This window comes from Esox lucius, chromosome 13 (genome assembly GCF_011004845.1).
Source record: "Esox lucius isolate fEsoLuc1 chromosome 13, fEsoLuc1.pri, whole genome shotgun sequence".
Lineage (NCBI taxonomy): Eukaryota > Metazoa > Chordata > Actinopteri > Esociformes > Esocidae > Esox > Esox lucius.
In genome coordinates this window covers 11,594,026-11,620,095 of record NC_047581.1, presented here as the reverse complement: position 1 = coordinate 11,620,095, position 26,070 = coordinate 11,594,026, and the positions used below count along the sequence as shown (strand labels likewise).

The window sequence follows — 26,070 nt, the reverse complement described above, 5'->3', positions numbered from 1 at the left end:
GCCGCAGTGGCCTAACCTCAATTTAGCAGGGACAATCCTTAAACCGAGATATCGAACTCAAAGATTCCCCGCCATTATTTTAATCGAGATGGTGCTACTCCAGACCGTTTATTTCTCCAGTCCACATATACATTTATTCAAAGCGAGACATCTAATTGGCTGGTTTTATTGTAGTCGGTCAGTGCAATAAATAGTGTCCCTTACGTTTTAAATGGGTACCCCATTTGTGGGGAAGAGGAAACTGACGAAATGGCCCCGCCTAGATTTAAAAATGGTGGTGTGAACAATTTTGCGGATCTTAATACTAAAAGAACTTCGAAAGCTGGGAGGAGGTGGAGCGAGTCCAGCATCGTGCGACGGCTGTCGTATCTCCCTAGAATGCACACGATAGGCTCTTCACCTGAGCCCACCTCCCTATAATTATCACAACCGGGGACCTTTGTGCGGTACGGTCATACGGAAGGTTTGAGTCTATATTGCTGAGGAATTCGTTTGATTATGAAGTTGGGTAATTCCGATTCTGAAGGGTGAGGAAATTTAAACATCGTGAGTGTGTTAATATGGTAGACGGCACAGCAGTCCCCTGATTTCTAATAGTTTACTTTTTTGGGGCTTAGTAAGACTACAATATTGACCGCTTTTGTGTTTTTTAAATTGATTTGAACAAATAGCGAGTCAAGTTTGGAAAATAGGCAGTCTCTCATCTCGCCGAAAGAAAGCCGACAGACGAAAGCAGCTCAGGAGGATTTGTCAAAGAACAAAGTCCAGAGACTCATCATGTTTGACACTTGGGGAATCCTTCTCGTCCTTCTCGACATAACTTGCCTTATACTTGGTATGTAACCTAATTACTATGCTGATGTTTTAACAGTGTTAAGACCTACAACTGGCGTTCTTGTGAGAAGTTATTCTCCACTAGCCTAGGCTACAGCCTAAGCACTATTCCTGTTAAAAGTATGTTTAGGTATTAGTGAGCGAAGCCATCTCTTTATTACCATGGTATGTATGTTACATTCTGTATATATTAATGCAGCGTTTACTGTTATCTACCAGTGTAAGTCTGTGAATTAATGAATCTTTTTCACTGAAGACCCAATTCACTGTCTACCCACTAGATATTTACTGATGTGATCATTAACACTGTATACAACCCAGTAGTTTATTACAGTAGAATAACTAGGGCCCATGTCTTGACCAGTTGATAACAGTAAGCTTCAGTACTAAATAGTATAATTTATGTATTATAGATTATTAAGGCCCACAGGGTTTGTGTTAATTTCAATAGCCTCCTGGTTCCATAGTAACTTCTTCAGTGCCATAACGCCAGCACTGGCATGTTGTCATGAATTATATGTCACAGAGGTCAGGTTTGATTTACTCAGTTATTGAACAGTGGTGATGTCCAGTTGTCTAATGGCATTCCCTGTTTTCTTTGTGGGTTATAGTACATAGATTGTTCTGTTATATTTGCTATAGCTTTCTATATCGACCTCCATTTCCTCTAGATTATATTGCTGATGGCCTTCATATTCTTCCACAGGCCATTGATACTTTGTTTGGGATTGTGTGATTTCCGTAGCAATTGAGGAGAGCAGATTTGACATTTGTGTTGAAGGTGTGTATTGTGGTGTTTCCGGAGCGTTGTAATAATAGCTGAATGGGGTGGAGTGTTATGAAGGCATGTCTAGATTTGCCAGTGCGTGGCCCTACATCCTTTCCACTTCCCCCTCACAGGGCCGTTGCTTCCAAGATAAACAAAGCCAGGCACATTACATGTTTTTTCACGCACTGTTTCCCCATCTGTGATGAGGAAGCATGCTGACATGGATGTTATCTGTGTTGAGTTGAAACAGTTACTTCATTTTACCAGAGTATGGTAATGACATTATCAGTAGGATAAGTGGTCAAGAGACAATCTGAAAGACCATATTCTTGTTTTAAGAGGTTTGCCTGTATCACAAAGTCTTACTCAATCTTAATTTACACAAAAAATAATCCAAACCTCAAAACCTTGCGAATGAAGATTAACCCCTCCCTTTGATATTTGACCCTTCAGATTTGACCCCTCAAATTTGATCTTAATTCTGTGCCTATATAAAACTTGTAGAAAAGGTATTGTAGCACTTTCAAAACAGGAGCAATGTTCTGTTCAGGATTTTTTCCCACTAGATTTCCCCCACTCTTGTTATGCGTTAGAAGCAGTCAGAATGTTAAACAATGGAAGGCTCATGGTGTTCTGTCCACAATAGGACAGGCCTGTGGCTCCAGTTAAACTCTGGAATCTGCCGACAGGGGTTGAATGTGCCTTACTGGCTAGGATTAGGATAGACAAACCTTTTTTTTAGGCACTTAGAACAATTGCTGGTCTTGTAAACTGAGCCAAAAGCAAATTAAGTTACCAAAGATGTGAAGAGAGGAAGTTTGTGCAACTGTAGAGTTCTTAAGAAACAACAAACTCTGTTTGATTAACGCAAACTTTGTTTAAATTTGAAGCTGATGAAGATTAACATTGTGAATTTGGAATAATGGGTTATGTAGCATTCTGCTTTTTTACTAATAAATTATTCAAGACCGAGGTCTTTAAGCCTTTAAGAGACAGGAAGCGGTATCTGGAGAGGAAATTAAATTAGACTGTAGTGGCAGACCATTCAGTTAATAATGATTTTGTCTGCACGTTTCCAATCGCCAGTCATGTAGGACCTCAATGGAGGACCGTTGGCAGCTGGTGACCCTTTATTTTGGCCCATCCGACGCAATGCAGTTTATCCCTGTAGCTGGCAGACCCAGAACCAAACCAGATGGTGAGGGAGGAGGTGTAGGTAGACTCTACGATTGGTGGTTGATGTGATATGTGTTGTTCTCCCACCTGAGATTGTGAGAGATGGTCCCCAAGAATCTGAATTATTCAGCTGAACTAAGTCAGTCTTAAGAGGGGTGAGGTGGGGTGGTGGTGGGGGGTCTTCTCCTGAAGTGAACTGCCACCTCCAGAGGTTTTGTCTGAGATGAATTCCAGGTAAAATGCCCTGTGCTGCGAGTCTCCTAAACCATGAGCCAATGACCATTGTACAGTCTCTCTCTACCTCTCTGGTCATGTCTAGATACTACATGTTTTGTTAATGCCAGTTCTGCCTCGTAGGCTATGTTCATGCTTTGTAAATTGATTTTGCAATGATGAACATGCAATTTTAAATTACTAGACCTCAACAATTGTCCTGCCCTCACATTGCTTTTATATTATGTCAGATAAAATACACCCACACTTTATCTGTCCCAATGACGCCTTGGCACCCTAGAATATGTCATGAAATAGCGACCAATTCTGCTGAAAATGGAGGAGATGCTAGCCTTAGCAGTTGTGAACACGGACTTATGTTGTTTTAGGCTGTGCTCCACTCCTACCTGCAGTTCAGCTTGTTCAAACAGTGAGCTGGGCAAATCTTCCCCTCGGTATCGCTGAGCGGGTGCCGGCGGCAGTGATCTTACTGATAGGTCTGATATGATAATCAAACAGGTGAACGATGTTATTCAAATGGTTGTTTAACACATTGCATATATGCTTGGCACAAACAGTGGGTATTGCTCGTTACAAATATTATAATAGATTTTAGTCAGTTCCCCCTATGGCTTATTGTCTGTTAACCTGGAGTAGTGTCATTTGGTTCCTGGGACCAATGGCAAACTTCATTCAGTTGTCAAAAACTATTTCAGTATTCATTTTCCAGTGGTTGTCCTGAAAATAACTGGGTAAGGCACTTTATTGTGAGACAAAAAATAAGGTCAGGATATGCAGGTAAAGGACAATAGCCCATCCTCATCCCACATGAATAATAGGGTTAGTATTTCTTTTGCTGGAACATGGCAAAAAATTCTCAACCTAGTCCATGAGCAGCTGAGTAAAAAGAAACTTGACAGATAGACATACAAAAACCAAGATAGATACAGAGATGGAATGAGACAGACAGACAGAAAGAGACACAGACCGAGAGACAAAATACTGAAAATCGATCATGTCAGCACACCAAACAGACAACACAGAAAGTTGCTATACACAGTTCATCACCTGAGTTTGTTTTACACACCTGATTGTCCTTCAGCCATGCCTTTAGGTTACTGTACATGTGAAAGCACAGCGTGCGTCTCTGTCTTTCTGTACGTGCTTTTCCTTAGGAAACCATACAGTCACCCCTCATGTAAGACCTTTTGGATCTGCTGCCATTCATTTTCTATTTGACTGAAATACTAAAAGGGAGATGTTGACTATTACAAAGTACATAGCCTGTCACTTGGCTTACTCCTTTCAGATGTTTATGGGTCAGGTACGACGCTGAGGTACTTAAAATCAGAAGCCACTTGGAGCTTCTCCCATGACACACAGACGTCATGCTGAGTATTATCCATTGCCCTCCATGTAAAGAACAGGCAGGCTGTGTTTTTTCCCCTCACATTGATGTGTAAACATGAGTCACTAAGTCACTTCTCAGATTAGACCATTCCTGCAGTGAGTTTGCACTTTATTCTTTGATTGCATATAAATCACTGTATTGGTTGCCTACATTTGAACTTCTGCCAGTACAGACAGAAAGCCGATTAGCTACTGACCCTTGGGGCATGCCCACATCATAGCGGAGAGTGGGCGACATCTCATTGTTCACCCTGGTTCACCCTTTAAGATTACATTGATTTACATTGACTGATTTATGGCACCAGGAGAGAAATGTAAATGGATAGTTTTGTCATGTGCATGTCACAGTTAACCATATCAAAATCTTTCCTTGGGTGTATAAACAGTGCCCTGATAGCAGGCTTACAGGTGGCGCAGTAGCTTTTTATATAATGTCCTATCAGTGGAATAGTGCTCCACTACACTCCTGACACACTCTTGAGACTCAGTCTTTCACTGGCCCACATCTACTACCAGCCCCTGCAGCTTTTTCCAGATCTTCCTGATAGTGATGGTGTGAAATGAGGCCTACTGACTGTTTCCTATATGTCTCTTGTTACACGCCTGATGTTGTGGAGAGTGAATATGAGAAAGATACATTTTAGAAAATAGCTGTTCCCTTTTTTGCCACTTATGGTGTCCCTATTTGGTGTATTCAGTGGCTGCGAGGGAATGGTACAGTATAAACAAATCAAGTGAAAGCAGGAACAGGCATCCCTTATTTGAATATTGGGTTTGTATCAAGTTTTTTTAACTTTCTGTCTACATGTTCTTGAGAATTACATCAGAACCACTACAGCATGTTTTACAAAAGCAAGTTCGAACAACGAAACAATGCTGAATATCTCTAGTGTTTCTCTGTCTCTCTCCAGTTGGACTTCCATTTGCAGTTCTCACGCCTCAGCATAACCCCTTTAAAAGAGGTTTCTTCTGTAACGATGAATCAATCAGATACCCCCTCAAAGAGGACACCATATCCTATCAGTTACTTGGGGGTGTTATGATCCCTTTAATACTAATTGTGGTAAGTCATCACATCTTGCTCTTTTCAAAATGTCATCGAAATATCAAGTGATTGTTTTGAAAGTTTGTGTTTAAACTACACTTATATGACTCAGTATATTCACTGAGAACCTCTGGTAATCTTTTCTTGCTTTACAGGTAGTCGGAGGTGAGTGTCTTGGTGTCTATTTGACTCGTGTCAAGACCAAATCGTCCTTGGGGACTAACTACGTGGCACGCATCTATAAAGCTGTGGGCAGCTTTGTGTTCGGGGCTGCTGCTAGCCAATCTCTGACAGACATTGCAAAGTACTCGATTGGCCGTCTGCGGCCCCATTTCCTGGCTGTGTGCAAGCCTGTGTGGGAGCAGATCAACTGCAAGTCTGAAAGCTACATTGAGCACTTCACCTGTACAGGGGACAAGACCATGGTTGATGAGGCCAGGTACAATTGGCGTTCCAAGGACTACTCAAAGATCTAAAAGCCTGGCTTATATCCAATACTGTGCCTTTGGGAAATATTCAGACCCTTTCACTTTCTCCACATTTTGTTGTGTTATAGATGTAGTCAGTAATTTATTAAAATGTTTTGCCATCCATTTGAAAAACAATATCCCCTAATGACAAAGCAATAGCAACAATATGTAGAAAAACGGAATACCTTCAAAAAGACGGTATTAACCTGATTCTATGTGTTGGCCATTCAAGCCCCTGGTCTCTCCTTGTGAAAGCAGTCCTCCATAGGAATGAATAATATTCTAATTGAATATGTCAAGGACAAATGTAGTAGTGGGGATTATAACCAAAATAATTATATGGCATGGGAAATGCTTTAATTAAATTTTATAATATAATGCAACAATGAATATTAATATTAATAACTTAATATCTAAAATATAAGTGCAAGAAGGCTGTGAGGTGGATTCAATACACTGGCCACTATCAGTCAAGGCTATATAATGCATCATTGTTTACATGCCAAGAGAAGGGATTGCTGCTTTACTTAACATGGAAATGGATGTTCAGGGGAAGTTTTCAAAGCAGAGCATCCAGCTTCACCTAATCTCTTATTTCTGTTCTTTTACAGACTCTCCTTTTTTTCTGGTCACGCATCTTTCTCTATGTACTGCATGCTGTTCCTGTCAGTAAGTATAGTAGATGTCATGGTACATAGAGGTCCTAATATGTAGAGGTCATAATAGGGTTAGGTTAGAATTCTTACTAAGGATAGTAAAATAGTAGAGGTCGTAATAAGGTTAGTAGAGGTCGTAATAAGGTTAGTAGAGGTCGTAATAAGGTTAGTAGAGGTCATAATAAGGTTAGTAGACGTCATAATAAGGTTAGTAGACGTCATAATAAGGTTATAAAAAAGGTGTATAGAAGTTGTAAAGAGGAAAACAGAACATACCAAGAGAATAAAAAGAAGAATGCTTCTGTAAAACATCTGATCTAACTGATGTTTTTCTAATCCGTTATTTCATTTTAGTAACTGGCCAACAATTCAGTCACTCTAGTCTGATTTTTATATATTACAGAGTGTATATATATGTATATATTAATACAGTCTTTCTGCTATGTAGAAGTTTTTTTAAGGTTTTTAAAATGATATAATAGATAACGGAACACAAGTTAAGAAGAAAAACAGGTCCAAAAGAAATAAATGCTGAGCTGGTTGCATAGCTAGCATAAAAAAAGCAGTAGTGGTCGTCAAAATGCTTCTTAGGTTCTGCAGTTGGTTGCTTAGAGGAACATACTTAATATTGGGGTTGATCTTATCCAACATAGTGTGAAATACACCTAAAAAGAACCTAAATGTAGGCTAATCTTTCTCTCAAGGTATCTATCCTGCATGCTTTTTATTGGCATTCCCTGTTTTGGTTAAGTTCCATTGACCTCTTAACCCGATCTATAATACAGGCCTCAGAACATGTGCTCGGTGTTACATAGGCATACTACAATAGTTGTATTCACTTCATTGTCACTAAGCAGGAGCTCCGCTTCATGATGCTGATAGCTTCTCCTTCGTTTTCCGCCTTCTAGCTGTACATTCAGGCAAGACTGCAGACAGAGTGGGCCAGACTCCTCAGACCCACCATCCAGTTCTTCCTGATCGCAGCGTCAGTCTATGTGGGGCTGTCACGTGTCTCAGACTACAAACACCATTGGAGTGATGTACTGACTGGCCTCTTGCAGGGGGCAATAGTTGCAACACTCACGGTGGGTTGAGAGATTTAGACCCCCCCCCCCCCCCCCCATGTGAAGACTACGTAAAAGCAAACAGAGACTACATCAATCTCATGGTTGTATTAGTCTAAGCGGTTTTCTCCATTTGTCTCCATTGTATAATAACTCCCTTCCTCTCACGACACAGGTGTTCTGTGTGTCTGACTTCTTTAAGAAATCTGTTGAGCCAGAAGAGATGGAAGAGGAGATATCCCACACCAGTCTACAGGACAACCCTTCTAATGGGAATCACTATGGAAGCACAGACTGAAGCAACGGCTTCAGAAGGACATGCTGTAGCAGATCAGGCGCGGTGGTGGAATGCTAAGCCAACGATGGCTAGCTCCCAGCCACTGTGTCGGAATACGGATATTTATTTGAACATGTTGTTGCGAGGCATTGGCTGTCATGGTGATGTAAATTTGCTTTAACTCAGGTGAGTAAAGTGTCTTCTTTGGTTGGGTGTGTTGAGCTAATGGTCCATAGATTAAAGTCCTGGGTTATGTGGGCAATTACGTTGCGTTGGAGCTTGCCATGGGTTAGGCTTTTGTTTTAAATGAGTGAGTAATGAGCGTACATGTGAGAAGCTTAGCAAGTATTTACAGATGTGAATGGAATACCCTATCCCAAAACAAAAATGGCGACTTACTGAACTCTGAAATGGTGTACTCAGTGCTGTACATATTTTTAATAATTCTTATGCCAGATTGTTGCTGATACTTGTTCAAAGCTGCCTGCCAACTTTTTATGAATGTCTGTCAGAGAGGAAATCATGGTGGCAAATATAAAAAGTAACTTTTTTTACTGAATGCATGCTGATTTTTTTTTTTGTACTGTTGTGAAAACTGTATCTGTGTTCTGAGCTATGAAAAAGAACAAAATGCTACCTATTTTGACATGAATAAAGATGATCAGAAAGAAACTACCTGTTTAAAAAGGCCAAACCCATCCCTGTCAAATAGCTTGGGTAGGCTGCTTTTGTAATTTATTTAACCAGAATGTACAATCTGTCACATGTTGTCTAGATCTCAACTGGACACAAATAGGAAGGAAAAACACTAAAAACAGCAGACTTGGCCCTCTGTGAACTGAGATTGCCACCTCTGAGTTGTGTGGTATCCAGGGGTTAAGATGGCTTGGGTGGAGCGTGAACACCATAATCCTGAAGGGATCCTAAAGGATCACAATCCTTTTTCTAATGGATCTGTAGAGCCACAATGCACACAAATGTAGAGGCGCACTCACCACAAGTCTGGAAATATGTTCTTTCTCACTCTGAGCTGTGTGGGGTGGGGCCTCGCAAGAAACTTTGGACATGCTGATATGCAATAAAATCACATTCATATGAAACATGTCATTACGTACCTGCAAACCATAGTCCTATAAATAACTACTGCTGACAGTGCTTTATTTGCTAGCCAGCATTAGTTTGGTTTGGGAAAAATCAGCTGCTTAAGAAATGAGTTACTACTATTACTATGATCTACACAACCCTCAGAGAGCACTCAGTGAATAGCATGGACTGGATGCCAGCCTGATCCCCTGCTACGGTTCGCTTTGAATCCAAGAGAGTAAATCTCAATGTCATGTTTAATTAAGGTTGACGGGATTCTCTTGCAGAGATCTACTCTGACCTCTCCTTGACTTAAAAATACAACGCAAGGGCCAGGAGTTAAAAAACTGTTGACCCTCTGACTCGACTTGTTAGGAGAAAATACAAAATAATGTATTTGTACTATTAGTGTCCACGTTGCGATGACCAAGTAACCAATTATATCCCAGAGCTGGAGAGGGTGAAAAGCTGCAGTTCTGTCCCTGAGCAAGACCCTTAACCTTAGATGCTCCAAGGTCAATGTTGAAAATGGTTGTTCTGAATCATATTTACCAGGTTTAAAAAAAGTGAAAAGAACATCAATTAATTTAATCTAACAACGTTCTCCATCACAGGGTTTGTTCTGCCACTATGGCTTCCTACCATCAACACAGGCATCATTAGTTATTTGGCATAAATATTAAAGTAATCTGATATCTTTAGTGAAGTTGTGTAAACATATGCTAATACTTTCAATACTTTTAACATCCCACAACCAAAGTACATTGAAGTTTCAAAACATCAGCACCCAACTCTCATTACTGGTAATTATCACCTTCCCACTTACTGATGAACACAGCTTTACAGTGATCCACACGGCTAGGAACGAGACCATTCAGCCCCAAACAATGGTCCCCCTTCAGGCTGTCACATGCTGCTCTCTCTCTGGCCAGGCAAATAGGCAATGTTTTTTTCAAGCAATGATGGTAAAGCACTGCCCAATACAATTGTTCGAAGGCATCTTTTGAAAAAAATGCCAATACACTTCTTTATAACACTGCAGTAGTGCAACTGTTATACATAGTTTAAGATTTGGCTGCTCTACATGAATTCAAACCACGTACCCCATCTGCTGGAGGTTAGTAGGATTGCAGGCAAGTCTATGGAGAAATAGTTTGACGATAAAAGAAAATAATAAAGTTATTTCATGTGAGTACAATTTCATTGTATTACAAATTTAGTAAATATCACACTAATTTTCAAAACCACTTGCAGACACCTAGAGTGTAAATACTGATGTGTGATTGAGATTAAACAGTATGTCCACACACGTTAGACCTCTGAGTCATGAAGAACATGGCAATGGTTTTGCAGCCAATGTGGATAACTTTATTTCCATATCAAACACTCAACATTGTCACACAACATTGCGGTTCTAGTGAAGTGTTCAAAATTCCTGAAAGACCGGAACTAAACACATTTGCCCCATTAGGCTTCTAAATATATTATACATTTTAATATTTTAAATGCTTTATGGTTATGCTGCTTTTTTAATCCATATCATGAAATCACCAACTTCAATGTGAAACCATTGAGGTTTAGGACAGTTTGATTATGCAGTGGGGAGAACAAGTATTTGATAAAATGTCATTTTTATCATAGGTACACTTCAGCTGTGAGAGACGGAATCTAAAACAAAAATCCAGAAAATCACATTGTAAGTATTTGATCACCTACCAACCAGTAAGAATTCCGGCTCTCACTGACCTGTTAGTTTTTCTTTAAGAAGCCCTCCTGTTCTCCACTCATTACCTGTATTAACTGCACCTGTTTGAACTTGTTACCTGTATAAAAGACACCTGTCCACACACTCAATCAAACAGACTCCAACCTCTCCACAATGGCCCAGACCAGAGAGCTGTGTAAGGACATCAGGGATAAAATTGTAGACCTGCACAAGGCTGGGATGGGCTACAGGACAATAGGCAAGCAGCTTGGTGAGAAGGCAACAACTGTTGGTGCAATTATTAGAAAATGGAAGTTCAAGATGACGGTCAATCTCCCTCGGTCTGAGACTCCATGCAAGATCTCACCTCGTGGGGCATCAATGATCATGAGGAAGGTGAGGGATCAGCCCAGAACTACATGGCAGGACCTGGTCAATGACCTGAAGAGAGCTGGGACCACAGTCTCAAAGAAAACCATTAGTAACACACAATGCCGTCATGGATTAAAGTCCTTCAGCGCAGGCAAGGACCCCTGCTCAAACCAGTGCATGTCCAGACCCGTCTGAAGTTTGCCAATGACCATCTGGATGATCCAGAGGAGGAATGGGAGACGGTCATGTGGTCTAATAAGAAAAAATTGCTTTTTGGTCTAAACTCCACTCGTCGTGTTTGGAGGAAGAAGGATGAGTACAGCCCCAAGAACACCATCCCAATTGTGAAGCATGGAAACATCATTCTTTGGGGATGCTTTTCTGCAAAGGGGACAGGACGACTGCACCATATGGAGGGGAGGATGGATGGGTGTATCGCGAGATCTTGGCCAACAACCTCCTTCCCTCAGTAAAACCATTGAAGATGGGTCGTGGCTGGGTCTTCCAGGGAGGAGACCCCGGGGAAGACCTAGGACACGCTGGAGGGACTATGTCTCCCGGCTGGCCTGGGAACGCCTCGGTGTCCCCCCGGAAGAGCAGGAGGAAGTGTCTGGGGAGAGGGAAGTCTGGGCATCCCTGCTTAGACTGCTGCCCCCGCGACCCGGCCCCCCGGAAGAAGCGGAAGATGTATGTATGTATGTATGTCACCTAAAGGATTATTAGGAACACCATACTAATACTGTGTTTGACCCCCTTTCGCCTTCTGAACTGCCTTAATTATACGTGGCATTGATTCAACAAGGTGCCGAAAGCATTCTTTTGAAATGTTGGCCCATATTGATAGGATAGCATCTTGCAGTTGATGGAGATCTGTGGGATGCACATCCAGGGCACGAAGCTCCCGTTCCACCACATCCCAAAGATGCTCTATTGGGTTGAGATCTGGTGACTGTGGGGGCCATTTCAGTACAGTGAACTCATTGTCATGTTCAAGAAACCAATTTGAAATGATTCAAGCTTTGTGACATGGTGCATTATCCTGCTGGAAGTAGCCATCAGAGGATGGGTATATGGTGGTCATAAAGGGATGGACATGGTCAGAAACAATGCTCAGGTAGGCCGTGGCATTTAAACGATGCCCAATTGGCACTAAGGGGCCTAGTGTGGCAAGAAAACATCCCCCACACCATTACGCCAAATTCTGACTCGGAATTCTGAATTCTACCATCTGAACGTCTCAACAGAAATCAAGACTCATCAGACCAGGCAACATTCTTCCAGTCTTCAACTGTCCAATTTTGGTGAGCTCGTGCAAATTGTAGCCTCTTTTTCCTATTTGTAGTGGAGATGAGTGGTACCCGGTGGGGTCTTCTGCTGTTGTAGCCCATCCGCCTCAAGGTTGTGCGTGTTGTGGCTTCACAAATGCTTTGCTGCATACCTCAGTTGTAACAAGAGGTTATTTCAGTCAAAGTTGCTCTTCTATCAGCTTGAATCAGTCGGCCCATTCTCCTCTGACCTCTAGCATCAACAAGGCATTTTCGCCCACAGGACTGCTGCATACTGGATGTTTTTCCCTTTTCACACCATTCTTTGTAAACCCTAGAAATGGTTGTGCGTGAAAATCCCAGTAACTGAGCAGATTGTGAAATACTCAGACCGGCCCGTCTGGCACTAACAGTTCAGGAGATTGTCTTGACCAGGACCACACCCCTAAATGCATTGAAGCAACTGCCATGTGATTGGTTGATTAGATAATTGCATTAATGAGAAATTGAACAGGTGTTCCTAATAATCCTTTAGGTGAGTGTATACATGCTTTGTAAGTGGCAAAACCTGCAGCGTATCAAATACTTGTTCTCCCCACTGTATGATGGCCATGTGGGCAACTTGTTACTCCAATAGAACAGTGATATTTTGTACACCCTTCAACATCTGCTGGACCTACACAACCTACCAAGAACAGGCATGTTTGACCACAGCGCTGAGGGTTGTAAAATTTTATTTCTTCTTAGGAGAAATCTGTACATCGAGATTTTGGCCTTCAGTGTTTCACCATTTCACATACATATAATATTAGGACAATGGGACAGAGACAGTAATCACACCGAAGGCTCAGGAGCTGCTCCATCCATTACTCAAAGCTTGACAAGAAGTTCAACACGATCTCCTTCAGTTTAGCATCAGACGTTGGGGAGATCATGCCATCAGTCCTGAAAAAAAGGTATATCAAAACCTCTCTAGAAAACACCCTAGGGATGCACCATATCACTCATTGCCCATAATGGCCCATTATTTATGACTGATCATAATCATAAGAGTAAAGTTTGTATTTACAGGGTTTAAGCATTTTGTTATTAGCGTATGATTGAATTTGCGGAAATTAGAAGCTTCAGATGCCACATGTGTATTCCTTTTTTGCCAGGGCACATAGGTACCGAAACGACCAATATCACCATGGACAAATTGTCTTAGAAGACTCAGCTACTGGCCAAGAATTTTATTAGGTGCATCCCCAATTTCAAACTCTGGTTGACTGATACCTCGACAATGACAGTGCAGAGAGACGTGGGACCTACCTGATGGTGGTGAGCAGGTCCTGGTGCTGGCTGAGGACATGTCCGAGGAAGGCCTTCTCAAAGCGGGTGATCTTGGAAGGGTCCATCTTGTCCAAGTGACCTCTGACACCGGCGTAGATGACGGTCACCTGCTCCTCAATAGCCATAGGGCCTGGCCGGGGGTCAAGTAAAAATCGTTTAAGAGAGAAAACTAAGGGACCGGACTCAGAGAAAACCCATATTATTTAAGCCATGTCCGGATTTAATGTCCCCACTTCACGTGGACTATTTTTCTCTAGTCAGGGAAGCAAGAAATGTTGCTCTAGGACAGTGTTTCTCAACACAGCTCCTGGGCACCCCCGCAGCCCGGCATGTTTTATATCTCTTCCTGCTCCATCACACTCGTTTCAAATGATCAGCTAATTATCAAGTCCTTGATGAACTACATCAGTTATGTTCGGGCAGAAAGATCTAAAACATGCAGGGTGGGGGGGTGCCCAGGAGCAGGGTTGAGAAACACTGCTAGGACACCAGTCTACAGAGTGTAGGGATTAATCAGAACAGGAGCCCCATCCAAAAAGTGTGTTGAGTGAGTTGATCCGTTTGGTAGTGTCACTCACAGTACTGTCCCTGCTTGAGCAGCTCAGTGAGACGGACTCCTCTGTTCAACAGCTGCTGGGTGGCAGCGTCCAGGTCAGAGCCAAACTGGGCGAAGGCAGCCACCTCACGGTACTGGGCCAGCTCCAGCTTCATGGTCCCGGCCACCTACACAGGACCACAATCGATGAATAGACAGGAGACATTGTGTAAGTAAAATTGTTTAAAGGGCAGCGGTGAACTAGATTACAAAGACATTTATCTCATGCACATCTCTTTAGAGCCCCAGGGCATACCTGTTTCATGGCTTTGGTCTGGGCGGCAGATCCGACTCTGGACACAGACAGACCCACGTTGATGGCTGGGCGGATACCCTTGTAGAACAACTCTGTCTCCAAGAAAATCTGCAGGAGAGAGCGGGCACATCATTGGAGGGATTACATTTCACAATAACTGGAGGCGAGGTAAAGGGAGAGCCGCTGCCTCGACATATTCTGTTTGAGCCCCGCCCACCTGTCCGTCAGTGATGGAGATAACGTTAGTGGGGATGTAGGCGGACACATCTCCAGCCTGGGTCTCGATAACAGGCAGAGCAGTCAGGGAGCCGCCCCCGAAGTTGTCATGCATCTTGGCGGCCCTCTCAAGCAGACGGGAGTGCAGGTAGAACACATCGCCGGGGTAGGCCTCGCGACCAGGTGGACGACGCAGGAGCAGGGACATCTGACGGTAGGCCACGGCCTGTGGAGGGGGGCCGAGAGAGAATGAGAAATCGGTTAAAAATCTGCAAAGTAATGTCGCTGAAGACTCCACCCCTGGCCCTGAAAGGTCACCTGCTTGGACAAGTCATCGTAGATGATGAGGCCATGCTTGCCATTGTCCCTGAAGAACTCCCCCATGGAGCAACCGGAGTAGGGGGCCAGGTACTGCAGAGGAGCGGCGTCGGAGGCCGTGGCGGACACCACGATGGTGTACTTCATGGCGTCAGCGTCGGTCAGCCTCTTCACAAGCTGGGCCACTGTGGACCTCTTCTGGCCGATGGCCACATAGATGCAGTAGAGCTTCTTCTTCTCATCTTTGCCTTCGTTGAAACGCCTCTGGTTGATGATTGTGTCAATTGCGATAGCGGTTTTCCTGTTATGGGAAAGAGGAACTTAATTTCTCTTGTGTTTTACATCTGTGTTCTGGAATGTCAAGGGCATCAGATTAATAAGAGCGACTGTATGCAAAGATGACTCATCCCACTGCTAATAAATTAGGCAAATACTGAATACAAGGTTTGCAACTACCTAGTTTTAAAGCGCCAAATCTTAATCTAGTTAACACAGACCACAAGCACATGCATGATTTATCGTCCCCTAAAAGCATATTTTTTTGACAGCATTTACCCAGTCTGCCTGTCACCGATGATCAGCTCACGCTGGCCACGGCCAATGGGAACCAGGCTGTCCACGGCCTTGATGCCAGTCTGCATGGGCTCCTTCACAGAGATCCGGGGGATGATGCCAGGGGCCTTCAGACCCACACGCCTACGGATGCTGGACCCCAGAGGACCCTAAGGAGTAGACAGAATAGGGTTACTGACATGATCAGACCTGATATGCTACGGCTGTAGGGACAACCCTGTTAGCGCTGTATCAGACCTTTATACACTAGCTTTTTAGCTTAGCTTCCACAAATCCTGCCCTACCTTCCCGTCGATAGCATTTCCCAGAGCGTCCACCACACGGCCCAGCAGCTCCTCGCCCACCGGCACGTCCACGATGGCGCCGGTCCTTTTCACAATGTCCCCCTCTTTGATCAGTTTGTCATTACCAAACACCACCACACCGACATTGTCAGGCTCCAAGTTCAGAGACATGCCCTTGAAAAGACATGACATTTATTTTAAACACGTTCATTGACAATGGTCGTTAGACAGAACGGCAGACACTCAAATGTAATAAGGGTTCAGAAACTGTAAATTGAGCCAGAATCTTCACCTTGAGCCCAGAGGAGAACTCCACCATCTCCTCAGCCTGAACATTCCTGAGACCGTACACTCTAGCGATACCGTCACCGATGGACAACACACGGCCGGTCTCTTCCAAATCTGCACTGGTGTCAGCCCCCAGGATCTTCTCCTCCAAGATAGAGGACACCTCAGCTGTACCTGGGGGTTGTGCGGGGCAGCTCATTAAAAGGGGCTATAACCATTTAAACGTCAACATCTGTCAGTTTCTGTTAGTATATTATAGCTACAGAGGAATAAAATGTTGTGTATACATTTACATTTGAGTCATTCAGCAGACATTGATTCTGAGCAAAAACTAAAATTAAGCATTTGTTTTCACATGTCTAAATTCTGAAATACTCCATAAGAACAATGAGGTCTGATCTAATAGATGTCAAGAACTAAAGGTCATTTCTTAAAAAAGTCAAGTCATTGAGCCCCTCCATTCCTTCTATACACACCAGTCTTCGCAGCGAGACATGGTCTGTGTGTGTGGAGGTGATTAACACCTACGCAGGCAGCTGCAACATTTTTAGAAACCTGGAATGAATGAATGAATTAAATCATTAGTTTGTCCAAGACAAATGTAATTCAAATGATGCAAATGCATCTAAAAATGTATTAGAAAAACTACAAAGTGGAGTCAAAACATGAAATACGCCGTTAGCGTAAGTACAGATGTTAGCTCGCAAGTTTGGTTGTCCTTTATCCTTTGACAGTGGGTATAAGGAAAACCTACCATCTAGATTAGGTTACCAATTCTAAAAGACGGTTACTTGCAAAACCATAGAGTTCGACAGAATACCTTAATATATTGTCAGTGGGTCTTAGTGTGGGCTCAAGGGATAACATTTCGTAGGTATGGGATCCTGACCTTCAGAGCATTGCTAGCTGGCAACCTAGCAAATAGCATGCTAAACTTGCTAGCTAGCAGAGCCATTTCATGGAACCGCAGTGAAGTTCAAGTGCGCATAAGCGAATTAAGAAGGGCAAACTAAGTGTCTTATGCTCGATGTGTAAAGACAACAAAACGTAACGTTCTCAAACAAACATCCAGACAGTAAGTATGTCGAGTGGCATGCGTCGTCTTTAACATGGGCGCGTGAAGGTGGCGGCCTGTACCCTTCACACAGATACAGCATTCACATTGAAATGTTTAATTGCGCAATAGAACATATTCTCTCACACACAAATCATTGCAATACTCACAAATCCAGCCCGTCTTGGGAGGCTTCTGGCCAGAGCCGCTGCAACTCTCACGGATAACATCTCTAATTACGAATGTTACTTGTCCTCCACCTGCAAAGACCAGCTAGCTGTACTTGGAGGGTGCCCTAAAGTAACGAGAATGGCCGCAAAATAACCAGTTCTTCTTCTTTTTAACTATCCCGTGCTGACAGCCTGTCATATAAAAACATTACTGCCACCTACTGCACTGGAGTACATTTCTGGAGGTTCCTTCCCAGTTGCTATTTGTGGTGCATCGGCGCCCCCTATGTATCGATCAACTAGAAAAATATACACAGCTTTTTCGCACAACCCAGTGGCGGTTTGTGGTACTTAACATTTCTTAAACCTTCAGAAAACACTGAGCTAGCCATTGACGCTTTGTCAACGAAGCAGCAGCCTCCTACTACCAGTGGTAGCTAGCAAACCTTAGATCCGCGAATGTAGAAGATTGGGACGGATCATCCGCATGGGCTATTTGTCTCTCAAAAACCCAGCGGCAAGATAAGGATCCAAGGATGGTTTTAGTGCATGTCGGATATCTGGTTCTTCCGGTATTTGGTTCAGTAAGAAGTAGAGGTATTTATATTTATTTATTTTTAACAATTAGCTACATGAGCCTTGTTCATTTTAATACCACTGGAACGGCTCGCTAACGCGGCTGAAAGTCTTTAAAATCCATTCCAATATTAGCCAGCTAACTAGCTACATTAGCTAGTAGAGTTAACGACAACGTTGTTGTTGAACAGCGCTTAGCTGGCTAACGTTACCAAACAGCTGTTCAATTCCTTTCTAAAAAAAAACATACGTGAACAACATATTTGCTGTACAATTTATTAGGTACTATGGTTAAATTATTCATTTCACTTTATCTAACGAATGTATTTTATTAAAAAGAAAATCCTAGACCATAACACACGTTTGTTATTCTGGTCGTATTTACTGTAGATAGCTAGCTGGTTAACTAAAAAATATTTTCCCAGACAAACATGTAGCAAGCTGGCTAGTTGTTGTATCTCAGCCAACTAGCTAGCTACAGCTATGTTTAGATGGCGTGATTAAGCGTTGATCGACGAGAGTGTGCTAAACGTTTCGCTATTTTGTATATATTATAGTTAGTCATCTCCGTTTTCGGAAATACCTAAACACACCATAAATGATAGCGATGTAAGGTCAGGCAATGTAGAGTAGTAAGTGAGACATGTTTAAACTTGGTTGAAGGTTAGTTATCTAACGAGAGCTGTGTGCAACGTGCTAGCTAGCACGGTATCTGCAGGTTAGCTTATAGCGAGAACCTATTTAATCGCAGGATGATGTCATTTGAAGATCATCTCCGCTGCTTGCCTAGAGGGCCTGGTGTCCAATTCAATTAAGGATACAATTGTAGCTAGATGTATAGCGACTAATAGACCAAAATAGGTTTAATTGGTTTATTTTAAATTCCAAGCACATCTTCATAACCGTCCTATATATGTAGGTGGCGAGGGTTTTTTCCCCCTAACTAAAAAAAACAAGCTTTCGCTAGCTAGCTACCGTATTTCCACCAGGTGATTATTATTATTTTTTTACCCCACGTACTACTGTAGTGAGTTATTTTCCATTGCTTTAGTACCCAAACATACCATTGCACAAACCATTTAGGACTACAGTCTAGCGTATTAACGTCATACAGTGGCATTAATGATTTCACATTGTGCTTTTATTTCTGTTCTTATTTCCTGTTTCATAGTATCGAGGCTGGCTCTACATTCTGCATTTATCAGATCTTTGTCGTCCCCCCATTGATTGTGTAGCTAATGATCATCTGCTGCTGTGTGGCGTGGCCTCTGCCTGTTCTCTGCATTTAGCTGTATTGTGAATCCCTTCTTCATTTCCTCTTTCCATCAGAAGACAACATTGGTATTTTTAAAAACCCACAGGAATGTATAATTCACCCATAGAGTATTTGAGAAACTAAAAAAATAGCTAACACCTATAGGCTGTAACTTGTCTTTGTCTGTCACGTTGCTGTAGAGTTAACCCATTTTTAGCTCTTGTAGATAATCAAATGAATGTCATTGTGTATCTCCCATTCAGTCTTGATAGACAACATGCTGTAAATTCCTGTTAAGTGGATACATTTTGCATGGGTTCGATTTCTACACTGCTTTACAGAACACCAGAATTTGGCTAATTTCCATATTTTCTCCATGGAAGATGCATTCCACAAATGTGTATGAAATGGTTTTCTAATGCTCCTATCAGCATTCTTCCATGAAATAGTGCAAAACCTTGACATTTATATTTTTATGGAATTTGATCATACACCATTGAGATTTTCACCAATGTGGTCATGTAAGGTATTTTAAAAATGGCCTGCTCATCACAATGCATTAATTCTGGTACACTGCACCTCTTCCAAACAGTCTGTCATAACCGTCTCCATTTGTGTAACCCCTTTGTTCTTTAAAAAAATGTAATCTATGAAACACACTGAAGTACCTGGCCTTCCGCTCACAGAAGCCAAAAAACAAATTGTAATGCTATAATTAGCAGATACACTTTCACTGGTGGTTCATCATTCCCTAATGATCCTACCCACTAACAAAAAGCCAAAATGCTATCCATTTCACAGGGATGCCTATTTCCTGCACTGCTACAGTAAATCCTAGTGGAGTAATAACATTATTTGGTTGTGGTCTCTACCCTTTGTTCTGGTACTTTCAATGCATGGTCACGTTATGATTCATATGATTTTTTTTATTTTTAATTTTTATACATTGAATAGTAAATTCCAATGTAATCTTTAGTAAAGATGTATCCTGCTTTACTGTACTGTGCTGTAGCCAACCACGTCTGCTCATTGGATGCTGCTTTTGTTCTTTTTAACCCTACATGGAGCATGGTGGGCCTTGCCTTCAGTCGATGTTGTTAATTTTTGTTGCATGGTATTTATATTATTATTACAAAAACACAAATTCCACATATATACTAATATTTTTCAATAAAGAATATAGTATTTTTCCTAACCTTCAGTGTGCTTCTTGCTGATTTCCATTTATTGTCTTTACCCCTTCCCCTGGTCCCCACCTGCCCCTCCACCCCACCCACCTCCTCTCCCGCTGTGACAAAGATAGACGATTTCCTGGCCTTTTCTCATCACAAGGCCTGAATGAGTCTATGCCCTGTCATTCATGGTGATTGTACCACAGAGACAATTGAAAGTGCAGTGTCACTGTTGATCCTAAGCATTGGATCAAAATGTACTCTAGTATGGCTCTTTATTCGTGACTGGTCAAAACCTAGCACCACAAATGCTCCTGAAAGTTGTCAAGGTTACAGAACCTTTACTATTTTCCAAGATGTTTTAACACTGCACCTTCAAGTCTACTCTAACTCAATGATCCAAATGGAATGTAGACATTGCCTATTTATCAATTGTAAGGGTTTCATCCGTTTTCATCAAAATTTGTCATTCACTTTTCCGCCAATGTTTTTCTTGTAAGAAAATAGCCTAACTACAGTAGGTGACATTGACAAAGGCCTATCCATATGTCTCTCGCACAATATTCTGCATAAAGCTCAGTGGATAGTGTTGGTTTGAAGTTCTTTTTCTTCTCTTGCTGCTTGAGTTTACACTACTTTTCCACACCATAGAAAACCACAGACTGTGAACTATTCTTTCAAATGTAATATGTTGTCATTTTGCCATTAAGTTTACAATGTAGCATATGCCTTCATGTAAGAAGACTGCCATTCTTATTCACATTGTTATTTCCTTTTAAATATTCAGTCCACGAGTTCGGTAGTATTAACATCTAGCCAGTATATGAGTGATTGGGCTTGAATCTCCTTCTATAGACTCAACAGCAACCTGTTTAGCTGCCAAAAAGCTGTGGTTAGGAAGAAGGAAAAAAAGTACAGAGCTGGCATGCAATGTATTCAAGCTATTTCCCCTGAACCAAGAAATCTACATGTGGGAAAGCTTTGGTTTGCACTGTTTGTCTGAGTGAGAGAATGAGAGAGATTCAGGCATATGGGGTATGCCAGTCAATACACATTTCTGGTTTGCGATGGACAAATGCGTAGTAGGTTTTAAACATTTGCCTATACATTTTTGCTTAGCTGTTGACTAGAAATTGATAAACAGCCATATCCCTGGTATTGGTATTTAACAAAATCTGCTCTTACTCACTTCAGCAGGTAAAACAAATCTAAAAGAAAGGACTTAACAAAATGTCATCACTGATAAATTCTTTGATTATAATGAATACATTATTTTAGTCATTAGAAGTCAAACATCTTTAGAACAGATATTTATTGTCTTCTTACCTTCTGTGGATCAATGAGAATTTCAAGGTTTAGAATTAGTAAAATAATTCTTGCAGCAATTGTGGACTTCTGCAAAAGATAGTAAAGGTCATTCAGACACAGTACAGATTGTGAAACTAGCCTACTTGGTTAAGAGCTTTGAATACACAATGTAAATGCGCGGTCCAAGGCGCGCCCATTGCCGAAGAGTCAGATGCCCAGAGGTGAGAATTCAACCAGAGGGCTATTGTGACACGGTGTCATAAAAGACCATTCAGGTTTGGGAAAATTACAATTTTCCGTGCTGGACTGAGTGTCACTTCAACATACCTCCTTATCCCCCGACGTAAGTTTCACCATAGGTAAGAGTTAGGGCTTTTGTAAAGATCATCCTAAAGCAACACCTTTACACTCCATGTCTCGTACACAATCAATTCTAACGCAGCCTTTCCCTCTCGGGTGTCTGACACGCTGTCATTGTTTCCGCAGGGTCCCACTTTAACCGGCAGCCACAGCCACAGCAGCATCATAGCCATGCTACCTCTTGCCGGCACTTCCAGCTAGGCCCGCAGGCCCCGCTGCCCATTGACTTCCCCATGCCTCACCCAGGTCAGCCCCAGTCTGGCATGAGCCCCCACCTGTCTCCCCCCGGCCACCAGCATCCTCCCCAGCTCCACCCGCCCCTGAACACCCTCCCCCATGCGCCCCAGTTCCAGGAGCTCTCGGCACCCCCTTTCCTACCTCAGGCCTTACACCAGCAATACCTCCTCCAGCAGCAGATACTAGAGGCCCAACACCGCCGCATCATACCACCTTCCAGGTACGGGCACGTGGTTTCTTAGGCCTGCTGGTTAACCAAACTAGTCTCCATATGCTTTAAAAATGCCAGGGTTTGTATGAGGGAAATCTGTAAAGAGTCACCTGTAAGAAAGTAATATATATACTGCAGGTTAAAGGGCAAAGCGGTAGTTCACTCCTACCGGTAGTTGAACCTTGGCATGTGTTTTCATGCCTCAAATTTGATTTTAAAGATGTCCTCCTGTGAAAGTTGAAAAAACTGTTGTAAATCTATGCAAGTATTACTAAAGTACAGTGAAGTGAAGGGGAAACCGTTTGTTTCATGGAGTATAGAACTGTTTTTTATTGTTAGACACCACTGCAAACATCAAGGAGTTAGGCGTGATGGGAATATGTGTTGCTGTTGGTCTTCCTTAGCTTGAGGAACAATAAAGAACAAAATTACAGTAAACAAATAGTTAACAGGTTAAATGTGACAAAAGGGAAACTGGAGCAGGTCAACATTCACAACATGCACATGGTTTCGGTGGATTGCATGGAATATGACATGTGCAGATATCTTTTTCAGTTGTTTTCTTATCAGCAGACGCACCCCAGAGAGGATGCCCCACCAGCCCCACAGACTGAGGCCGGGATACGACTTCGCTCCTGCCCTCCACGTCAACCCCCAGCCAGTGGCCCAGCAGCCTCGCTACCTGGCCGAAGGCACCGACTGGTACATGACACAACCGCTTGCAACCATACAACAATGTCGCTATGTAGTTGAGGGAATAGTCTAGGAAATTAGAGTCAGATGAGCTTCTGAATGCCATTTTTGATGTCTATGTGTACAGTCTGGAGGAATTTGCCTTCTAAACGCGGTTGCTAACTGCCATTAGCATTGGCTGGTGAGACTACCTTTAACTTCCTTTATACTGGATGCTGATACATTAAATATTTTTTCACAAGTTCATCTGACTGTGTAGTAGTGCATAACTCAAATCCTGAACTGTGGCCTCAACCATTGGGCTCATTCACTGTGACTATGGATTGGCTTAATTTTAAATCAGTCACCTCACACCAGGCTTGGTCATCCAACGACAGTCGATACTGAGGTTAAATGGGTGTGTGAATGTATTTAACTGTCTCTTCTCGCCCCTGGTCCTGTGTGGCTGGCCAGGGACCTGAGTGTGGACGCGGGGATGCCCCCCCACCAGTACCACATCCGCCCACTGCCCCAGCACTATCAACACTACCTGACCTCTCCCAGGATGCATCACTTCCCCAGGAACAATGCCTCTGCCCAAGTGGTGAGACCGTCACGACGCTTTCAGTCACTGAACTGAAATGCCATTTTCAATAAACATCGCCATGAAATGCAAAGAGTTCTTCTCAGAAATGAGTTGTTGCAGGTTACTCTCTCCCTGTATGTTTTCCCAGGTTGTCCATGAGATTAGGAACTACCCGTATCCTCAGTTACACCTGCTGGCCCTACAGGGCCTGAACCCCTCCCGCCATGCATCTGCTGTCAGGGAGAGCTACGAGGTACATCCCAGTCACAACTTCAAATCCCCTCAACCGCCATCACACTGACACACCAATCCACATTTTCTCGCTCTCTTTGCCTTTGTCTCTTTCATCTCCCTCCCTCTCTGCCTTCTCTTTCCATCCCCCCTTTCCCCCGCCATCTCCCTCTGTCCGTCTCCCTTCCTTCTCTCTGTGTAACTAATAATGTGGACAGCCTAGTGCCATTTTTCCCTCTCTATTCTGCTGGTTCTGTGCTACTTTTGCTTTCTTCATGTGTTTCATCAGACTAAAATCAGAGCCAAATATTCTGTTTTGTGGACTGTACTACTAAAGTATTCATAAAGTGTCTTGGCCTAAAAAAACACTAAAATCTGCATTTTTTTTTTTTTAAATGGAGACAGTTACTTGTTCCAGATGTTTAACAGTCCTTCTCCATGGGTTGCCTGTAGGAGCTACTACAACTGGAGGACAGGTTGGGCAATGTAAACCGAGGGGCTGTCCAGACCACTATTGAAAGATTCACCTTCCCTCACAAATACAAAAAGGTGAGGACAATGGTCGCATAGGCTGTGTCAGCAACACTTTTACACACCCTGGTAGAGAAAAAGGAATTAGTGCCATTGAACTGAATGGTACAGGTGAGCATTGCTGTCTCGTTTAAGTTCATTGTAAGCTACGAAAATCTCTTGAAAGAATATTGTCTCCTTCAATTCCAAACTGACTTGTTAGTGTGAGATGGTTCTCTGGAATGTTCTCGGTTTAAGACTAGAGATTGCGTTAGACTAGAGTCTAATAGTTAGTATGATTTTAATATAATTTTAATGGTCTGTGAAAGTCATTTTAAATTGCCTTCTGAAGTATATTGTTTATTTGGACATTGGTTCAAAACCGGGTTTATTAGTATATATGTAATATATGTCAAATATAGTATGGGGACACAACTGCATTTGTATTATTTTCCAGCGGATACCCCAGGACCTGAAGCTAGGACTGGAGGATGAAGAATTGGATACAGATGAGAAGTGTACCATCTGCCTATCAATGCTGGAGGACGGAGAGGATGTCAGGTGGGTCTAATCAAAGTGCAAATAGCAGTGTTACTGTTATCGGATGATGGACACCAACAAAAAAACTGTGTAAAGTTTGTGGATGACTGTATATCAGTGGCCATTCATATTAACACTCTTCCGCCTTTGTCCTCCACCCCCAGGCGATTACCCTGCATGCATCTCTTCCATCAGGCCTGTGTGGATCAATGGCTGGCCACCAGTAGGAAATGCCCCATATGCAGGGTGGACATTGAGACCCAGCTGACCCCAGACAGCTGATGCCTCTTCTCCCTGCCCCCGTCCTGAAATACCCCACTGCATCCCTAGGGGGAGCTCTGCCAAACGTCCCCCTTCCCATTCGCATCACTTATGAGCCTGCCTTCTGAGCCAGCCGAAGAAGACAATGAACGGGAAGGGACGAGGGAGGGATCAACAAAGCACACAGCTCAAACAATGGCGAAACGAAAGAGATGGATGAATGGATGGATAGGCAAATGGATGGATAGATGAATGTGTCGATGGATAGAAGATTGGATGGATAACAAATGGATGGTGGAATGTTTGGACAGATATGCCGGGGCTTGATGAGTCTCAATTGGGTTGTGCACAGTAGCATTAGCTTCTCCATACGCCCCCTCAAAGGAGAGATTCTCCATCACACCCTCCAGCATGTGTGTGTTTAGTATGGTTTTGTACATAGACCTATTCTCTACCGCTGACGTGTACGGGGCCTCCCTCCCTGTGGTGAAACCCAAACTCTGAGCTCTGTAAAGCGTATATCTGTGCAAAACATGACGAGATATGAAATCAGCAAGCAGATGTTTCTTGGATTGAGCTTCTGTGGCCTAACGCTTATGGAGTGTAGTAGTCTTGCAATTGATAGGCATTATTTACAAGAGAGTGACAGTGTTGTACAAGCAAGAGAAAAAAAAAATGAAAAAATCCCGCTGAGAAATAAGATGTGTGTGGGGGGGGGGGGGGGGG

At 42.8% G+C, this 26,070-nt stretch overlaps 3 protein-coding genes across 7 annotated transcripts; 2 read left to right on the top strand and 1 right to left on the bottom strand.

Annotated features, from left to right (window-relative positions):
* The first annotated feature begins 308 nt into the window (after window positions 1-308).
* On the top strand, window positions 309-8,586 carry LOC105014091 (phospholipid phosphatase 1-like). The gene is made up of 7 exons (XM_010876104.4): window positions 309-527; window positions 672-835; window positions 5,314-5,465; window positions 5,603-5,886; window positions 6,529-6,586; window positions 7,482-7,658; window positions 7,813-8,586. The coding sequence occupies exons 1-7, from the start codon at window positions 499-501 to the stop codon at window positions 7,933-7,935; spliced, it is 987 nt and encodes a 328-aa protein (XP_010874406.2). The 5' UTR covers window positions 309-498; the 3' UTR covers window positions 7,936-8,586.
* Window positions 8,587-13,055: 4,469 nt separating this feature from the next.
* On the bottom strand, window positions 13,056-17,583 carry LOC105014088 (ATP synthase subunit alpha, mitochondrial). The gene is made up of 11 exons (XM_010876099.4): window positions 17,426-17,583; window positions 16,678-16,756; window positions 16,206-16,375; window positions 15,914-16,087; window positions 15,612-15,778; window positions 15,057-15,357; window positions 14,740-14,964; window positions 14,523-14,630; window positions 14,250-14,394; window positions 13,651-13,801; window positions 13,056-13,284 (listed from the first exon to the last, which is right to left on the bottom strand). The coding sequence occupies exons 1-11, from the start codon at window positions 17,483-17,485 to the stop codon at window positions 13,206-13,208; spliced, it is 1,659 nt and encodes a 552-aa protein (XP_010874401.1). The 5' UTR covers window positions 17,486-17,583; the 3' UTR covers window positions 13,056-13,205.
* A 188-nt stretch (window positions 17,584-17,771) lies between these two features.
* On the top strand, window positions 17,772-26,070 carry rnf165b (ring finger protein 165b). Of its 5 annotated transcripts, XM_020052698.3 has the most exons (9): window positions 17,772-18,022; window positions 19,173-22,095; window positions 22,223-22,553; window positions 23,100-23,246; window positions 23,691-23,820; window positions 23,951-24,055; window positions 24,487-24,582; window positions 25,001-25,104; window positions 25,248-26,070. In XM_020052698.3, the coding sequence occupies exons 3-9, from the start codon at window positions 22,330-22,332 to the stop codon at window positions 25,363-25,365; spliced, it is 924 nt and encodes a 307-aa protein (XP_019908257.1). In that variant the 5' UTR covers window positions 17,772-18,022; window positions 19,173-22,095; window positions 22,223-22,329; the 3' UTR covers window positions 25,366-26,070. The 5 variants fall into 5 exon arrangements, with proteins under 5 accessions (XP_019908257.1, XP_019908256.1, XP_010874404.1 ...); XM_020052697.3 differs by having other exon boundaries at window positions 19,173-22,553; XM_010876102.4 differs by lacking the exon at window positions 19,173-22,095 and having other exon boundaries at window positions 17,792-18,022; window positions 23,118-23,246.

Bases quoted from the DNA above. Each gene is read 5' to 3' on its own strand.
- LOC105014091 (XM_010876104.4), top strand. From the start codon at position 499: ATGAAGTTGGGTAATTCCGATTCTGAAGG. The intron at 5,887-6,528 runs GTACAATTGGCG...GTTCTTTTACAG, and splicing joins ACCATGGTTGATGAGGCCAG to ACTCTCCTTTTTTTCTGGTC. The intron at 7,659-7,812 runs GTGGGTTGAGAG...CTCACGACACAG, and splicing joins CAATAGTTGCAACACTCACG to GTGTTCTGTGTGTCTGACTT.
- rnf165b (XM_010876100.4), top strand. From the start codon at position 17,962: ATGGTTTTAGTGCATGTCGGATATCTGGTTCTTCCGGTATTTGGTTCA. The intron at 18,023-22,222 runs GTATTTATATTT...TTGTTTCCGCAG, and splicing joins TGGTTCAGTAAGAAGTAGAG to GGTCCCACTTTAACCGGCAG. The intron at 23,821-23,950 runs GTGAGACCGTCA...ATGTTTTCCCAG, and splicing joins ACAATGCCTCTGCCCAAGTG to GTTGTCCATGAGATTAGGAA.
- LOC105014088 (XM_010876099.4), bottom strand. From the start codon at position 17,485: ATGTTATCCGTGAGAGTTGCAGCGGCTCTGGCCAGAAGCCTCCCAAGA. The intron at 14,631-14,739 runs GTGGGCGGGGCT...TCTCTCCTGCAG, and splicing joins TCTCCATCACTGACGGACAG to ATTTTCTTGGAGACAGAGTT. The intron at 13,285-13,650 runs GTAGGTCCCACG...CCTTTTTTTCAG, and splicing joins GACCTGCTCACCACCATCAG to GACTGATGGCATGATCTCCC.